Source organism: Plecotus auritus, assembly GCF_963455305.1.
Source record: "Plecotus auritus genome assembly, chromosome: 6".
NCBI classification, from domain to species: Eukaryota; Metazoa; Chordata; class Mammalia; order Chiroptera; family Vespertilionidae; genus Plecotus; species Plecotus auritus.
Genome location: NC_137773.1, coordinates 82709574 through 82726992, shown reverse-complemented (window position 1 = coordinate 82726992; position 17419 = coordinate 82709574). Strand labels below are relative to the sequence as shown.

General features: G+C 59.7%; 2 protein-coding genes across 4 annotated transcripts; one reads left to right on the top strand and one right to left on the bottom strand.

Moving 5' to 3' along the window:
* Nucleotides 1-185: 185 nt before the first annotated feature.
* Nucleotides 186-9218, bottom strand: CBARP (CACN subunit beta associated regulatory protein). 3 transcript variants are annotated; one of them, XM_080675728.1, is made up of 11 exons: nt 8946-9215; nt 7105-7215; nt 6882-7021; nt 6604-6668; nt 6419-6493; nt 6115-6259; nt 5738-5909; nt 5374-5511; nt 4662-4872; nt 3040-3223; nt 186-2126 (listed from the first exon to the last, which is right to left on the bottom strand). In XM_080675728.1, the coding sequence occupies exons 7-11, from the start codon at nt 5783-5785 to the stop codon at nt 1079-1081; spliced, it is 1629 nt and encodes a 542-aa protein (XP_080531854.1). In that variant the 5' UTR covers nt 5786-5909; nt 6115-6259; nt 6419-6493; nt 6604-6668; nt 6882-7021; nt 7105-7215; nt 8946-9215; the 3' UTR covers nt 186-1078. The 3 variants fall into 3 exon arrangements, with proteins under 3 accessions (XP_080531854.1, XP_080531852.1, XP_080531853.1); XM_080675726.1 differs by lacking the exon at nt 6419-6493 and having other exon boundaries at nt 8946-9205; XM_080675727.1 differs by lacking the exons at nt 5374-5511; nt 6419-6493 and having other exon boundaries at nt 8946-9218.
* A 2921-nt stretch (nt 9219-12139) lies between these two features.
* Nucleotides 12140-14743, top strand: ATP5F1D (ATP synthase F1 subunit delta). The gene is made up of 4 exons (XM_080673212.1): nt 12140-12401; nt 12955-13108; nt 14035-14123; nt 14251-14743. The coding sequence occupies exons 1-4, from the start codon at nt 12261-12263 to the stop codon at nt 14371-14373; spliced, it is 507 nt and encodes a 168-aa protein (XP_080529338.1). The 5' UTR covers nt 12140-12260; the 3' UTR covers nt 14374-14743.
* Nucleotides 14744-17419: the final 2676 nt, after the last annotated feature.

Sequence of the window (17419 nt, the reverse complement as noted above, 5' to 3'; positions counted from 1 at the left end):
GGGGCCTGCCTTTGGCCACACTGGCCCTCTGTGCTCTCCAAAGCTCAATACACCCTTTGGCTCAGCTCCTGGGCCTACAGCCCCACAGTGCTGGGGCCAAGTGTGACTGCAGGACCCTGGCCCTTTCCCCCAAGGCCTCTGAACCTAGATTCCCAGACAAAACCCAGAGCAAGCAAGAGTATGCAGTAAATATTTATAATCAACCATTAAAACAACAAGAAACTCCATCACTGTATGGTACACAGACTGCAGGAAGCTTTGAGGGATGGGGCGGGGTGGCTCAGCTGCCCCATCTTTTGGCAATAAATAAAGCTTGGGAAACTTGAAATCTTGGCCGATTGGGTTTTGTATAAGTCTTAAACACTGGTGAGTCTTGGGGCTCTTTGGATGTGTGGCTATGGGGCTGGCAGGCCACTCACATGCGGAGGGCAGTTGCAGACCCCCAGAGGAGGGCAGAGGGAGGAGTCTTCCAGGGCTGGGGGCAGCAGCAGCGGTGGGTGTGGTTATTGCTTGGAGGAGGCTTGGACTGCAGTGAACTCAGGGAACACACGCCCCAGTGAGGTAACGGCTTTGGGGAATTGGCAGCCATGCCAGTGCACTCTTCACCCATCCTCAGCAACCTGAAGTCCATGTTCCAGCAGGCATGCACCCTGGCATGGATTCTGCAACTGCACACCAAATATGCCGAGAAGCTCAGTTGGCCCTGGGAGGGGCGCTCTGCACTGTCCCTCTTGGATGCAGGCAAGACCTATCCCTCCAACGAAAGCCCTACCACCATCCAGAGGCTATACTGGGGTAAGGACGCATGGATGTTCCTCAGGAGCACGAAGGTTAGAATACGCCTGGCTCCCTCCAGATAAGCCAGGATGCTTGTGCCTTGGAATGAGGAGGGAACCCAGCTTAGTGACTGGAGAGAGCTGTGCACAGGCGTACTGCGGCAGCGTGGAGCCAGGGGCAGTACGCTTGTGCCTTAGAACCAGTGGTCTCAGTGCACACGCATTGGGTCCTTGCGCCACTGGTAGGACCAGCTGTAGAGGCCTTGTGCACGCAAAAGGAAATGGAGAATGGGGCGAGGGGCTTAGGCTGGACTGTGGTCTAGGGACGTGGGTGCTGCGGTGGCAGTGGCCAGCGTGGGGGCTGTGGCAATGGGCTGGGTGAGGTGTGGCAATAAAAGTCTGTCCTCGAGGCCAGTTGCCAGCTTGTCCAGCAGTGCCCCTGAGGGTTGGGCACACAGGCTTGATCCTGGGCACCCGCCGCCGGGCTCCTCTTCAATGGCAGGGATGGTGGGCGCTGGAGGGCCGGCTGGGTCTTCACCTGCACGGCTGTCGGTCGGGCAGTCGACGCTGTCCCCACGGCGCAGAGGCGCGCGCGTGGGGCGGGGTTCGGGCCCAGGTGGCGCAGAAGTGCGCTCGCCTGGGTCACTGTGCTGCCGACCACGCTGCTGCCACTGCTTGCGTATGTGGGTGTGTGGGTGCGCACGAGCTCGATGGCGTGCAGTGCTGGGCGGGGCGTCGTCAAAGTGTGGGTCGTGGCGCAGGAACTCGTGGAAGAGTGCATCGGTCTTCTCATCCACACTGTAGTCCCGTCGTGGTGTGCGGCGAGGCCAGGCACGCGGGCTACGAGGCCAGGTGAACTCCTCTGCTGGTGTCCCATCAAAGCTGCCCCCCACGGTAGTTGTATGGCCCACACTAGAAAAGGAGTGCTTGTCGGGCCCACTGGGAGGCCCATCGTCACCCGTGCTGCGCCCCTCGATGCTGGCATAGCCACTGTCCATCTGCAACAGCTTGCGAGGCCCTCCCACCTCACCGTCCGAGGGCCGCAGCGTGGGAGGTGGTGAGGGCGGTGGGAAGGTGGGCGCTGTGCCCCCTGAGCCAGAGCTGTCGCCGCTGCGCACCGAGTCGCGGTCATTGCTGCTGTGGTCTGAGGCGGTGGCCGCGTGCAGCTCAAGTGAGGCACGGAGACTCCAGATGTCTCGGTAGATGGTCTGAGTGTGCTCCAGCCCTGCATCCCGCTCACTGTCTGATTCCTGCTGCTGGTCAGGCCCCGCACCACCTATGCTGCGCTCCCAGGGGGGCTCGGGGTTCACTCCTCCTGCGGCGCCTGCCTCCTCCTCCTCCACCTCTAGCCTGCAAGGCCAGGCGCAACAGTCAGAGGGCTCCCCCATGCCCTCCCCAGCCACCCTGTACGGTCAGGGAGGGTGGGCGCGGATAGGGACTCTCCACCTTGGCCAGGCTCTGTAGAAGCTGAGTTTTTTAAAATGCTGTCTCCTTTGCATGGGGATGCTTTTTTATTAAACCCTGAGCTCTCCTGGAGCCTGCTTTTCAAGCAGGGTGTCTTACACAATGTGACCTAAACACCTGTGGGCACTGCAGGTGGCTGGCTCCTCACCCAGAGTGATGCTTTCCTCCAAGCCACCTTCTTCCTAACATCTTAATTCCGGGGCAGTGGGGTGGGACTAAGCAGGTGAAGGTCCCCTACCTCTAGGTGACTGAATATGCCACTTAGCACCCTCCCACAATCTTGGATTGATAAGAAATGGAGGACAATACACAGTCAGAAGGGATCACTAGGAAGTACAGGAACCCTACCCTGCTCCCTGGATTTCCACATGTCACTGACATGGGCCCAGAGCTTCAGGATAGCTGCCCTTGGGCTGTGTGTGTAAGTGGGGTCCTGCTGGAAGATGTGGTCAGGGCAGTTTTTGAGAAGGAACCTGAGCAGGTGGGAGGGGGCCCCTCAGGCTGAGAACTCCACTGGGAACTCTCAGAAGCCCTACCTGAGTAGGCATTTAGTCCTGGGGACCCTCCCCTGGGCCCTTACCCAGTCTCCCCCTGCTCCCCTCCTCCAGCCCACAGTCCCTGCTGGAGAGGGGGCCCCAGTGGGGCAGCCTCCAGGAGGAGCAGTGGCACCAGAGGAAACTGACTGCCCGTCTGCCCTGCAGAGAGGGTGGGGAATGCACTCCCTTGGCTACCAATGGGTGACTGGGTAGGGCAGGGGCCCACAGGCGCACCCCTAGCACTTTTATCTACTGAAAAATACCTGCCGAGAGCGGGGGACGGGCTGGTGGGGCTGGCCAGAAAGGGGCAGGGGGGCGGGAAGGCCATAGCAGCGCCTGTGCTGGCAATGTACTGGATGAAGTCCATGTGAGGGGTGTCCCCCTCCTCCTGCTCCATGCTCTCGCTGGCTGCTCGCTGTCGCTGGAAGTGGTGCCGCTTGGGGGAGCCTGTGCAGAGGGAGGCACATCAGCCTGCCTGGGCCCCTCCCAGCATTGCACCCCACCCCCACCCCCACCCCCAGTCTGAAGGCACCCTGCTGTGCAGGTGAGTTTTGCCAAGGCAGCAGCAGTTCCCTAAGCATCAGGGAAGACAGGTGTGGCTACAGCGGGGATTTTAACTGGTCACGTAGTGGCAGGCACAGCTGGGCTAAAACACAGATGTGGGAAGGAGTGGATTGTAAAGCACAGGTTGGGAGGATGAGGGAAGAGGTGAAGCCCTCTCCTGCCAGCCTCACCCCTGCCCATGGGCCACTCTCCCACCATAGAGGCCTGGGAGAAGCTTCAGTGGTAAAATCAGGGGTGAGGAGGATAGTCACCTAGCAAATAGCTAGGTTCTGGGTGGTTCTGCACCTGCATTTGACTATAGTCGCCCTCAGGAACCACAGAATGCCTCTGGGCTCCCAACAGGGTGGCAAGTAGGCCCTCCCTCCCTGGCCAGGAGCACCTAGGCCAGAACTCACCCTTCCTCTCTGATGTTGGCTGGAGCCAGGCCCCAACAAGGAGGCTGGCACTGTCACTAGCCTCGTACCTTCGCTCTCTCCCTGACACTGTCCCCTCTCCCACCTCCTCCACAGGGCAGCAAGCACATGCATGGCCTGGCCTGGCCCACTAAGTTCCTTTGAGCAGGGCTGGCTACAGCTGTCAGCACCCACCTTCCCATGCACCGTACAACCCTGCCTTGGACTGAGGGTAAAGAAGCCCTATATCCAGGACCCCACATGCCTCTGGGTCTGCAGGATTAAGGGGGTGGCCAATTGGGCCCCCTACCTGTTGTAAACAAGTTTTGGGTTTTTTTGTTAATCCTCCTCACCCGAGGATATATTTTCCATTGATATTTTAAAGAAAGTGGGAAGGAGGGAGGAAGGGAGGGAGGGATAGAGAGAGACATACACACATACACATCAATGTGAGAAAGACACATCGATTGGTTGCCTCCTGCAAGCACCCCAATCAGGGCCAGGGAACGAACCTGCAACCCAGGTACATGCCCTTGACAGGGAATTGAACCCACTACCTTTCAGTCTCAGGCTGACGCTCTAACCACTGAGAAACACCAGCCAGGGCTGTACATTAAAGTTTTATTGGCACACAGCCACACTCATTTCCATGCCATTTACTGCTGCTTGCCCACCACCACTGTGGACAGACTGACTGCAAAACCAAAAACACTACCATCTGGGGCCTCAGAGCAGCTCAGTGCCTGGCCCCGGGGCCCCTCCTGACCAACTCTGAGACCTTGGACAGGGCATCTATTGGCCAGCATGGGGCAAGAAATGGAGACCCCTCTCAGGAGCAGAGACCCCACCCTGGGTTCTGAGCCTCCCACTCTATGGCTACCTGGGGCAGGGTCCCTGGCCCTTACTCCCCACCAGGGGCCACAGCTCACCTCTCGTGTCCAGACTTGATGCCCGCTGGCTGGGCTCCAGCTTCCATTTTTTGACCTTGAAGTAGGGGCTGGCCCCATCCAAACTGGCATGGCGCCTCAGGCGGGTGAAGAACTGCAGGACTGGGCCTGCCCCAGAGCCTGGGCCTGCCTCCCGGGACCCTGCAGAGGTCCCCAGCCCACCAGGCTTGGTGCTCCTGGCAGCTGCATCCAGCTGGAAGGGAAGAGGGATGCTCTCAGGCAGCCCCTTCCCCACTGTTCCCCACCTGTTACTCAGCCCAGGCTAAGTACCAAGGGGAAGCAGGGAGCTCTTTCCTCCCACCTGATGCTGCCCAAAAGTTTCCCAGGGGCTCAGCCAGGTGCTGGCCAGCTCTGTCCTCCCCAGCCCTGGACAGAGGGGGTCCGAGAAATGCCTGGGAGTGCTTACCCTGGGGCTTAGGTTGGGTCCTGACCACACCCTGCCCAGCTGCCTGAGTGCCTTGTGCACGTGTGAGCATACTCATGTTTGAAATGGCTGTGCATGTGTCCTGTGTACTACCCACCCCGCAGGGCTCATGCCCATGGGCAGCTTCCCCAGTTCACAGGAGCCCACTTGTGTGCTGTGGCCCATTCAGGGACCAGGCTGGGGCAAGGAGAGCTGTGGAGGTGGGAGGCCACAGGCTGACCTGTCCTGAAACAGGACAGGGAGAGACAAGGGACACATGGGAGCCCTCACCGAGGTGCCTTCCCCGGAGTCACTGGATGAGGAGGAGCTGATCTCGAAGTCAGCAGGGCCCGTGGAAGGGTTGTAGGGGTCACCTGGCAAGGCGGAGCTGGGGCCCACGGAGCGGCCAGTGAGGGCCTTCCCCGGGGGCTGTGGGACAGAGCCGGGTGGAGGAGGAAGCAGTGACAGGTCAAAGAGCACTGGTGGGTGAGGGGATGTGCTGGGCCCAGCCACCCTCTATGCATCCAGCCAGCCCCACTCCCCGTCCTGAGATAAGGGGTTCGGCCCAGAGAGTGGGAAAGGTGCCACCTGCCAGGTGAGGGTAGCAATCCCTCCCACCAAGTCCAAGTCTGGTTGCCAACCCCTCCATACTCACCTGGAATATGGCAAGGCTGGCCTTGGGAGGTACTGAGGGGTGAGGCATGGCAGTTGCACTGGCTTCGCTGGAGTCACACTCGTGGATGGTGACAATCTTAAGGGGTGGCAGGTGCAGGTGGGTGAGGCGAGCATTCTTCAGATGGTGGAAATCCCCTTCTGTCAGGGTATACCTGTGCCAAGCATACCCATCAATCACAGAGCAGCCCATCCCTGTGCTCAGCCCCACCCCACACAGGCCAGGTATCCCCAGCCTACAATCTGCTGTTCCATGGCCCCATCCTCCACCCTGCTGGGTCTGGGGAGAGCACAGCATGAATGACCACCCAGCTCAGTATTGAGGCGGTGCTCCAACCCTGAGGGTGCTGATCCCCTTACCTTCGGCCCTTGTCCTGCGCCTTCCGGCTCTGCTCAAACAGGGCTGCCTCGTTGAAGGACACACGGCGGCCGGTAGAGCTGGTGGACAGGAAGCGCTCGGTCTCTGCATCCAGGCCCTCGAGGTCCTCCCCCCTCAATTCGGGGTCTGTGAGGAGAGCCAAGAGAGGGTGGGCCCCGGGTGGGCCGCACCTAATGCTGGCAGACAGTGGGCGGGAGGGGGAGGGAGCGAGGGGGCCCAACTGACCACCAGGGATGGACAGGGAGGTGGGCGGGCACTCGCTCATCCGCTCACACACTCACTCACTCAGCACGCGCCTGTGAGCACCTACGCGTGGGCTTTAAGGAAACAGAGATGAGTCGGAATCGAGCTTCGCCCAGTCTGGTGGGGGAGACAGACAGACACAGAAGGTCAGGAGGCCTGAGAGGGAAGGCCGAGGAGTGGACAGGGGGCAGGGCCTGGGCAGGGGTAGGGCTTGGGCAACACCTCACCTTGGACTGGGTGGGTGCTGGTGTCCAGGTAGGTGGTGGTTGTCTTCTCTGCCTCCTCCGTGGCTCTGGGGCAAGACAACAGGAGAGCAAGGTGGCCAGGGTCCCTGCAGGGCTCATGCTCATGGGCAGCATCCTAAGCTCACCGAGCCCGCCTGCTGGGACCTGCTCCCTGCACAGGTATGGTGCACCTGCTCCCCACTAGCCAGCTGTCAGGTGCACTTGCCTGGCCCCAGGACCCCCCAGGTCTCCCAGAAAGCAGCAGGTTGATTGGCACAAACCTGTTGAAGCCCTGGTGGACTTCCCAGCAGCGCCTGCACAGGAGCAACACACCAGACAGCACCACGAGGGTTCCCCCAACAAAGAGCGACATCACCACCACCACCAGCATATAGTTGTCCAAGATGGGGTCAGGCTCCGCCTGTGGGGTAGCAGGGGTCAGGTCCTACCTGGACTCTGGTGGGCCAGACCTGTCGATCTCTCCTTCCCAACCCCCTCACTCACAGTGGGGCGGCCTGTGGTATTGTCCCACGCCGTGGTCAGGGTGGCCGTGGTGGCGGTGGTAGCAGTCATGGCCATGGTGGCTGTGGGCTGCATTTTGAGGTGAGAAGGACCCTAGGGGAGGGGGGCTGCTCAGCTCCAACTCCCAGTACCTGCCCCCTCACTCATCCCAGGGAGTCAGAGCAGCAGCCCACACAGGGCAGTGATTCACAGAGAGGTGGGGGGAATCCCACACAACTCCCACCCCCTCAGATCAGTGCCCAGCAGGGACCTCCATCTTCCAATCTTTAAGATGAGGTCAAACGCCTCCCCAGCTGGTGAGGTCGGATTGGCAAGGTAGCACTGCTTAGGAGTCCTGTCCAGGAAAGGACAAGCATCCTGGGAGAATGGAGAAACTGAGACTGTCAGCTCCACCTCCTTGTCCACCACCCGTAAAGACTATAGGGCCCTGCCTGCCCCATTAGGAGACTGAAGCTTCAGAAGACTGGCCCCAGGCTAGGGGGACAAGTAATCCACCATGGGGAGCGGGAAGGAGGAGCTGAGCACCGGGTCTCCAGGGTCCTGACTCAGGAGGTAAAGTCCCCCTTCCACGGAGCACTAGTGGGAGTGAAAAGGCCAAAGGCGCATCTGTTCCCAGCCCTGAAGAATTTGGTTCCCATGGCGACTGAGCGAGCAGGCTGAGCTGGGGGGGGGGGGGGAGTTTGCCAGGGAGCACTGGGGAGGGGAGGGGCGGGGCGTGAGAGGGAGGCCTCCTGCAGGGGCGACTCCAGCCGGCCCTGGGCAGCAAAATGGCTGCTGTGCGCCTCCTCGCGCGCCGGTGCCCAGCCCGAGGTCAGGCTCTTCCGCCAGCAGCCTCTCCCAGCGCGGGCTGGCGAGTCTCTACGCTTGGGGAAACTGAGGCCTGGGAGGGGCCCGGCACTCGGGAATAGGGCTGCCCAGACATTGCACCTGATCCTCCTCCTTGCGGGAAGGACGGGGACGCACTCTGGAACCTCAGGGAACAGGGAACAGAGTTTGGGGCCGGATGGCCAGCAGCAGTCGGCTAGGCGCCCGCGCGGCCCTTCCCCAGAGGAAAGGGAATGCCTGTGCACAGGCTCCAGCGTCCCCAACACTTTCGGGTTTTAACCCCACGAAACAGCGGGAGAAACTGAGGCCCAGAGAAGGGGAGGGTGCTGACGAAAGCCAGGTGTCCTCAGCGCTCGGGGTCAGAGTTTGGCCGCGGCTCCCCTGTCTACTTGGGGGTAAGGCGCGCATAAATGTAGGCTGAGAAATGAGTTCAGACTGGAGGGGGAGGGGACAGAGACGCATGGACATGACAAGACGAGGGAAGATGGCAGGAGGCGGAGGAAGAAGAGAGGTGGATTCTCGGGGGTAGGCGGGAACAGGAGCAGAGAGTGGAGGTTCCCCACAGGCCAGACCCTGAGGTGCAGCCGGGCCTCGGCTCCCCGAATTCGCTGGCCTTTGCGCCTAACCCCGCACTCACATCCGGCCCCGGCGGCGGGGATGTCGAGGGAGGAAAGGCAGAGCGAGGCTCCAGGTATATCAACCTCGGGCTGAGCCAGGAGGCGGAAGCGCCCTCGCCCTCGCCGGATCTCCCAGGGGGGAATTGAGGCCGGGGGAGGGCGCGGGAGAGGGTCCCTCTTCAGGCCGCCAAAGGCGAGGTGCAGAGCTCCACGGGTTGGCTCCCACGCCCGCCCCGATCCTCCGCTCCCTCCCTCGGGCCTCGCGGGGAAAAGACAGTGGTCCTGAGCCAGGGCGGGCCCTGGAGCCAGCGCGATTCTGGGCTCCGCGGTCACGGCCTGCCTCCCGCCCGCCCGGTGCAGCCCCGGGCCCGCCGCGCCTACCTCAGTCTCGGGGCGCACGGCCCATGGGCGGCGGGCGGGCGGCTTCGCGGCGCTCCCGGCTGGCTCCGGCGCCCGGTGGCCGAGGAGCAGGAGGAGAATTTATGAATGAAGAGCCCGGTGCGCGGGGGAGGCAGGCGAGAGAGGAGGGACCGCTCACGTGACCGAGTTGGCTACGAGCCCGCTCCCACCCGCTGGGTGCCGCCGGGTCGTGGCCGGCAGCCCCAGCAGCGCTCGCCGCTGCGTTTAGCTCTGTCCGCACTGGCCACCGCCTCCCCTTCCCTTCCGGCGCGGGCGGGGGGCGGAGCTTGCGCTCCCGGTTGCCCCCTCCCCACGCGGAGCCGCCCTCTCCCGCGGCCGCTGATCTCCGCCCCCACGCCCTGCAGCACGACTTCTCCACCCCTCCCTGAGTCTTGAAAGGTGGGGTGGGGGCGTACTGAGATGCACGACTCCCCCCAACCTGGGATCCTGGGGTGCATAGACTCCCCCTCCTTATCTTCCCCCAGTCTGGGGGTCCCCAGGGTACACAGCCCAGGGGTTTCGGCTGTCCTCCCTTTTTTTAAAAAAAAATATATATTTTATTGATTTTTTACAGAGAGGAAGGGAGAGGGACAGAGAGTGAGAAACATCGAGGAGAGAGAAACATCCATCAGCCAGCTCCTACACACCCCCCACTGGGGATGTGCCTGCAACCCAGGCACATGCCCTTGACCAGAATCGAACCTGGGACCCTTCCGCAGGCCAACACTATCCACTGAGCAAAACCAGTTAGGGCTCGGCTGTCCTCCCTTTGTTTCCGTGTGAGGGCAGCACTGTCAGGCCTCTCCGTACACCCTGCTTTGTTGGGACAAGCGAAGATAATAGAACACAACCTGTATTGAGTGCCACCAGGGACTGCCCAGCTTCAGTGACATCAGAACTACCCTGCAGAACCCCCACACCTGGCAAACCCAAAAGCTGTGTCCCCTTTTCTCTCTCCGAAAATCATGCCTTCTAAGATTCTTAGGCCACCAATCTGCTATCCGCCCTGTCCTGCCTCCATCCCAGCCACACCCCATAACGACACCCCTTCTCCATGGAAAGCCCACGCTGCTGCTTGTTGATGCCCAATTTCAGCCTCCAGGCATTTGTACGCAGGTGCGAGGCAAGACCCCTTTTCCCCAGCTCAGCGGCAGGAAGCCTTCCTCACCCCTTCAACACTTCCCAAATAGCAAAGCCTCCATGCCTCTCTTCTTGGCTGTCTGCTAACATAGCAACCACCACTTTACACCCCTGTGCCCTGCTGCACTTGGTTTCTCGCTGTGGACCTCTACCTTATTAGCTCCTGTGTGTTGTGGCCCTACTCAACCCTGCCCCCACTACATGATGAGCTCCAAGAGCAGGAGCTCACTCAGGGCTGAGGCCCCAGGGCTGGTACCCAGGAGGGAACAGCTTATTAACTGGATGAAAGGTTGATACCACTAAAAGGAGAGCAAGGAGCAGCCAAGTAGATCAATACCAAGGAAAGCTGAATCCAGGTGAGTAGAAATGGCATATGCAACGGTTCTGAGGTGGAAAGGTGTGTTTGAAGATGATCGAGATGTTTGAGGACGCAGGGGAAACCATCTTGTGGTTCCTAGTAGGGGGATAACATGGTCCCTCTGGCTGTGTGTGTGGAGAAGTGTTCCATGGTGAGGCTAGAGAAGGAGGCTGGGTCCATCCAAACAAGTGACGGTGACCACAGGGGCCAAGCTGAGCGGACAGGCCTTGTCAATGGGTCTACTGGGTATGCCAGGATAACCCCAGGTTTGGGACCTGAGTTACAGGTGGTGCCTTTACCCATGGGCCACGCTGCAATAGGGATTGAAAAAAGTCTTCCAGTGGATGGGTAGGAGCAGCCCATTAGGTAGACGAGGCCTCCGTATGGGGCCCGGGTTTCAGGAGGGGTAGGGCTACACACATGACGCACCGCACCCCTAGACATGTGAGTAGGGCTTCCCAGTGCACACGTCCCCTCTCCTCAACCCCCGTTTTTTTTGGTCTGGATGCTGGGAGGCAGGGGCGCAGCCACAGCGCCAGCCTGAACCCTGCTGGAAGCTAGGACTCATGCAACCCCGGAGGTTGGGGAGCCTCCGCAGCAGGTGCCTCGGGCCCAGGTGTGACAACCCTGTATTTTGTATCCCTCAGCTCCACAGCAAAGGCCTTTCGAGTTCAGCCCGGACTCCGCGTTTTCCCAAAGCCCAAGGTGGGAGGTGGGAGGCTCGGCCCAGTTCGCCGACCTGCCTGCGTGACCGCGGAGGCGGAGCGGTGACGTCAGCGCCGCGATCGAGGCTGCGCAGGCCGCGGTGACGTCAGCGGAGCCCCCGGCCTACCGCACACGCGCCAGTGCGTCAGCAGCTTGCGGGGGCGACGGCCGGGCGGGGCCGTAACGACAGCATCTCCGGACACGGGGGCGCCGTCTCGTGGCGCTCTCGGGGATTGCAGCCAAGCCGTGCTCGCATCCCAGGCGCTGGCTCGCACTGGACCCTCAGCCTGAGGATGCTGTTCCTGGGATTTCTGCCTCAGTTTCAGCCTGACTCATCACCGCCCCACAGTCTTTTGCTCCTTTAAAAAAGTTATTTGGCCCTAGCTGCTCTGGCTCAGTGAATAGAGCGTCAGCCTGCGGACCAAAAGGTCCCAGGTTCGATTCCAGTCAAGAACACATGCCTGGGGTTTCTAGCTGAATCCCCAGTGTGGGGCGTGCAGGAGGCAGCTGATCAATGATGCTATTCTCTTATCACTGATGTTTCTACCTCTCTCTTCCTCTCTCTTCCTCTCTGAAATCAATAAAAATATATATTCTTAAAAATTTACTTGTTTTTTCCTAACGTTGAACGTCTGTAAAATGCCCCCGACCCCCACACCAGAAGTGGAATCGTGGTATTTCTCTAATGTCTCAGCTCCTGGCATCCAATTAGCGTTCCCTAAATCCTGAATTCAACTTAAGTTTCTCCTTCGCGCAGGCTTTTGGTCCTCCGCATGCAGAACCTTGTAACCTTCGTCTCCCACCCCCGCGACACACACGCACACACGCACATGCACCCCCCCTCCTCCTCCCACACACACCCTCCCAGCAGTCTGAGAGCTGGGACCAAAACGAAACTACAACCCCCAGCATGCTGCGCACCCAGCGGCGCGTCCTAGTTAACGCCGCGCTCTACAGCCGGGAGTCGTAGTTAGCGCATGCGCCCTGGTTACTAATCCTTCTCCCAGACGTCACCGCGCGTCGTCCTCCTCGCCCTCCAGGCTGCTTGCGTTCCGCCCGAGCCTGACCACCGTCCTCTACCTACTGCCGCTGCTATGCTGCCAGCCGCGCTGCTCCGCCGCCCCGGCCTGGGTCGCCTCGTGTGCCAGGCTCGCGCCTACGCCGAGGCTGCGGCCGCCCCAGCCCCCGCCGCGGGCCCGGGACAAATGTCTTTCACCTTCGCCTCTCCTACACAGGTGCGGACGCCATTCTGGACCCCGGTCCAGGCACGAACCTCCTAACCCCCATTCCGAACCCGATTTCTCCAAACCCCCAGGTCGCCGATCCCCATTCGGTATCCGCAGTCCGAGACCCCAACCCCCAGGTCGCCGACCCCTCTTCCGTACTATGGACCCGTGCCCCTTCACCGTGTGGTCTGGGATCCTGCCACCCCCAACCTCCCAAACACCCGAACCTTCCACCTGGAATTCGACGCCCAAGGGCTGGACCTGCCCTTTAAGCCGGGATTGCCCCTTGCTGCAAGCACCTCGCCCGAGATAAGCACCTCCTATGTACCTTTCCCTGGCAGGTGCATTTCTTTGCTGAAGGGCTTGAGTGCTAGATTTCGTTCTCACAGAGGGTGGCACTGAGGCCCTGCCCAAAGAACAAAACCCAAGTCGGCCCCATCGCTGGCTGCTTCTGTCTCCCATTGGCACTCAGCTCTGCCCAGCCCATTTCACTACTTGGGAGACTGAATCCCGGTGGAATGGGACTGCCTGCAGTGACCTATTCCTCATATGTCTTCTCCAGGTCTTCTTCAATGGCGCCAATGTCCGGCAGGTGGATGTGCCCACGCAGACAGGAGCCTTCGGTATCTTGGCAGCCCACGTGCCCACCCTGCAGGTCCTGCGGCCAGGGCTGGTTGTTGTCCATGCTGAGGATGGCACCACCTCCAAATACTTCGGTGAGTCCAGCAGGAGGACAGAGGACTGCTGAGCAGGGCTGCACGTTGCAGCAAGTCGGTCCCCAATTCAGTTGGTATAGCAAGAAAAAGTGCTGTGGGCACTAGGAAGACACAATAGGAAGAAAGCCAGAAGCATTTTTGCAGCTTCCAGCTTCTTACTGGCTGTGGTTAAGACGCTTGTAGGAGGGTGACAGATGCTGGGAAGAGAAGTAAAATGGTGCTGGGTAGGTGTGCTCTCCCTTCCAGAAGCAGCCCCCAACTTACCCTTCCTTCCCTTCTTCCCCCACAGGCATGCATATCCTAAACTCTTTTTTTTTTTTTTTTTTTTTTCATATCCTAAACTCTTAAGAGACCCCACAGAGATTTGCAACCAGGGAGCAATGGGCAATGGCAGCTTGTCCTAGGCTAACCCTAACCCTGTCCCTGTCCCCAAGGCCCCTTTTTTCACTGACATCTTAGTGAGCCAATCAGCCCAGCCTAGCCTCATTTCCCCTCCTAGTCCCTCTCCTGTTGTTTCTTCTATCCTAGGCCCTTGTTTAATTGTTCCCAACTTTATTAAATGTTCTCTAAAAATAAAAAATGTGCTGGCAAGGGGGCCTGACTTGAGGAGGAAACTTGTGCAGAAAGAAACCAGCTCCAAGACCTTCACTAGCATTAGTCTCCAAAGCTACAGCCATCCAGGATTCAAACACAGCCCTCTGTTCACCTGACCCCGCTCAACTTATGAACTCGTGGGTGAAGGGAAGGGTCTGTGTCCCCATGCCCAGCCACCAGCGGATGCCCCTGGTGGCCCCCTGGTTTCATGTGTTCTCTCCAGGTGCCCGTTCCCCGGGCTGGATCCCAGGACCCTTGAGGGGCCACTGTCCTGGGGCTGATGGTTTCCCCTAAGCCTAGATGTGGTGGTCTCACCCCCTCTCCTCCCACAGTTAGCAGCGGCTCGGTCACAGTGAACGCTGATTCATCAGTTCAGTTACTGGCTGAAGAGGCTGTGACGCTGGACATGCTGGATTTGGGGGTAAGTGTCCCAGTGGAAACTGAGGCACCAAGCAGGCACGAGCTAAGGGCTTCTGGCTTTGGGGGTGAAAGGGCAGGTGCCAGGACAGAGACCCTGTTTGGACCTCACTAACCACCACCTACTGTAGGCGGCCAAGGCAAACTTGGAGAAGGCACAATCGGAGCTGTCAGGGGCATCCGACGAGGCCATGAGGGCTGAGATCCAAATCCGAATCGAGGCCAACGAAGCCCTGGTGAAGGCTCTGGAGTAGGCGGTGTGTGCTCCTCGCCAGTGTCAGCAGGGAAACCAAGATCCAGAGTGGGATGGGTCCAGTATGAGGGTGGGGGCAACCCCTCTGGGAGGTACCATCCTTGCCAATGAGGCCACCAAGGGTGGGCAGCAAATTGCTAGCTTCTCCCAGAGCATACCCCCTGGGCCCAGGCCTGGTGGCAGGGGTGAGCTCAGAGACCCTGCTCTGCTCTTGGGAGGACTGTCACCTAGGGGATTTGCCTCCCACCTCCAAAGATCCCACCAACCTGACCTGCTGCCCTCCACTCTCGTGCTGTAGAGACCTCTTCTCCCTACTGCCTCCTCTGGACAGCTTGTCCCCAGTGTGCACCCAATTAAAGACCAGGACCCCACTTGTGTGTGCTGATTTTGTCTCCTGCCTAGGGCAATGGGCTTGGGATACCATACCTCTGTTAGGGAGGGCCTCAGCTTCAGGGATTTGGGGGTTGTGGCCTAAAAGGTCCTTGGGAGCCTCTGAGGAGTGGAGGAGAACACAGCTAGTGACACCAGGCTAGGTGATGGGCAGGGTTCTGGGGACAGCATGGGTGGAGGGGTGGTTGTGGCTCTTTGTCAGGACTGGGCTGCTAGTCAAGACACCTAGGGTCCAGTCAGGTTCCAGGCTGTGACTTCCACTCTGTGGGCTTCCTGGCCCTACTCCCAAGGAGGCCCCGCCTTGTACTGGACCAGCCTGTGGGTGGCCCTGAATGGATGACTGCCTGACTTCTGTTGGTGTTGGCATCTCTGTGGCACCCCAGGCCCTGGGACAGCCCAAGATGGGGTGGAGTGTCTGGACAGGGGCAGCCCTGGCAGCACACAGCTTCACAGTGCTGCTCCATCTCCTCCATTTTGTAACCCTGGGGATGACCAGACTTGGGTTCCAGGTGGTAGGCAGAGAACTTCAAGGCAGGGGTCTTCTTGCCCCACCCTCGTCAGCCCTGAGCCCAAGCTGGGCTTGCAGGGTATTCCAGGATGGTGAGTGTTCAGAAGAGCCTGGGCCTCCCTGTGTGTCACAGGGAGGCCACCCTGGGGCATGTCATCAATATGGATGGGTTGTGTACTAGTGTGTCACAGTCCTATGCAAGTGACTGTCACGTGACTGTGTTCAAGGCTTGACATGGTGAGAGTCCCATATTTGTGGGGTCTCCAGGTGATCTCCCTGTGCTGTGTGTGCCCCCACATGCCTGGGTCTCCTTTCTCTAAGGCCAGTGAGGCCCAAGCAGCAGTCCCCTACTTCCCAGGAACTCCCAGCCTTGAGAAGGCTGTAATAGCCAGGAGTCACAGGTGCAGCAACACTTTGTCTCCAGCTCAGAGACAAGGTCTTAAGAGTACATGGCCAGGTTGGGCACCATAAATAAAACCAAAGAAGGGAGGTTAAGGAGGGAGACCATCACCAAGATGCTGCGCCAGCACCCACTCTGCTTATGTCCTGAGAGACTTCAGCCCCCAGCTGGGGGACACAGCAAGATGCAACTGGGATACCATAGTACATTCCCCATGGGAGACATGAGACTTGGGGGCACATCCTGCCTGACATGGGCCCTGAGGGAACAGCTGGTGCTGGCAGGGCCAAGACCTGGGGCAGAAGGGATCCAGACCTCATCCACAGGGCAGGCTTGGGACCTGAGGGGGCCAGGAAAGGGGCCCCCTGGTACAACTGTGCTTATATCCTGGGACGATTGCTGAAATATAGGGATGCTCTAAATGGGAAGGAATGAGAAGCCAGTTGATTAGCATGTTTATTAAGTTAGACCTGCAGAGCAAGGTCAGAGCCTCTCCCCCCACCCAAGAGCAACCCTTCACCCCCCAGTGTGGTTTCAGCAAGGTCAGGGACCAGCCTGAGTTCTGCCTACCCCAGTAACAACATCCCCATCCCTTGGGGGGTCCCACCTAGGCTGTTCTGTTTCCTCTGCCTTCTCCCAAGCTGGAAGCAGAGCCCCTACCCTGGACCCCTCTGCCTGTTTCCACAACCTACAGCCACTTAAGTCTCCAGACCTTTGCAGTAGCTGTTTCCATTTCCTGGAGAACCATGCTGTGTTTGTGGCAAACTGCTATCCATCCCTCAACACCAGCCCCAATAACTCCTTCCAGCCAAGTCCTGACCAACCTTGGGGGTTGGGAGTGGGGCAGAGGCCATAGGAGCATTGGGTGAGAGCCTGAAGGAATAGCCCTGGGAGGGATGCTGAGGGTAGAGGTGGGGATGGTCATGCCAGATAAAAGGAGAAACCAGAAAAGCGGATAGAGTTGGGTGAGTAGAACTTGGGGTCCCTTTCTGGGCAGAAGCGTCAGGAGGACCAATAGGGCCCCACCACCAATCAGGGTCATCCTCAGAAAGCCACCAAATGACATGCCATGCTCCTGCCTGTGTGGTCTATTTCCTAGTATGTGAAATGGGTAGAGGAGTTATGTCCAGCCCAAAGGATGGGCACTGAACTTGCATTATTGAATGATGACAACATCACTGGGTCTGAGTGAGGGACCCATACCTCAGGCCCCAGGGTGAGTCCTGCAGGATTCTCATTCCACCCCATGGCCACCTAGGAAACGGGCTCCAGGGGCCAAAACGCTCCCGAGGCCACGACGTGTGATGACTGGCTGCACAAGGCAGTCCAGGTGCTGGTTAATCGCTCCATAAATGCCCTCTGAGGTCACTGTTAAGGGATGCACGGCTGCGGCACCCCCACTCCAGGCAGGTGACTTCGGCCTGTTTTCCTGGACTGTGCTGCTGACTCAGGCTCCCCTTCCCACGCCCCGCCTTCCGCCTTGCGGGCACCCCCAAGCGGAAGCACAGGGCTTGGAGCGGCAGAAAAATGTCAGGGAGCTCGGCTGTGCACCCAGAAACCCAATACCCGTGGCCCAAGTAGGGGTGCGATCGAGTCGTCGACTTGGATAACCGTGACCTCGGGTTCGGAGGCATTCCAGGAGCGCAAGTGGCCCAGGCCGGGCGGCACTCCCGTGCTCTGGCCTACTGGGAGGGGCGGGGATGGCCTGCGTCACCGCCCGCCCGGTTCCCTCCCACTACCCCTGCCCGC

Coding starts and splice junctions, on each gene's coding strand:
- CBARP (XM_080675726.1), bottom strand. CDS start 7,197: ATGCAGCCCACAGCCACCATGGCCATGACTGCTACCACCGCCACCACG. Junction 6,260..6,603: donor CAGCACCCACCCAGTCCAAG/GTGAGGTGTTGC, acceptor CTCTCCTCACAG/ACCCCGAATTGAGGGGGGAG. Junction 3,224..4,661: donor ATCAAGTCTGGACACGAGAG/GTGAGCTGTGGC, acceptor CCCTCTGCACAG/GCTCCCCCAAGCGGCACCAC.
- ATP5F1D (XM_080673212.1), top strand. CDS start 12,261: ATGCTGCCAGCCGCGCTGCTCCGCCGCCCCGGCCTGGGTCGCCTCGTG. Junction 12,402..12,954: donor CCTTCGCCTCTCCTACACAG/GTGCGGACGCCA, acceptor TGTCTTCTCCAG/GTCTTCTTCAATGGCGCCAA. Junction 14,124..14,250: donor TGGACATGCTGGATTTGGGG/GTAAGTGTCCCA, acceptor CACCTACTGTAG/GCGGCCAAGGCAAACTTGGA.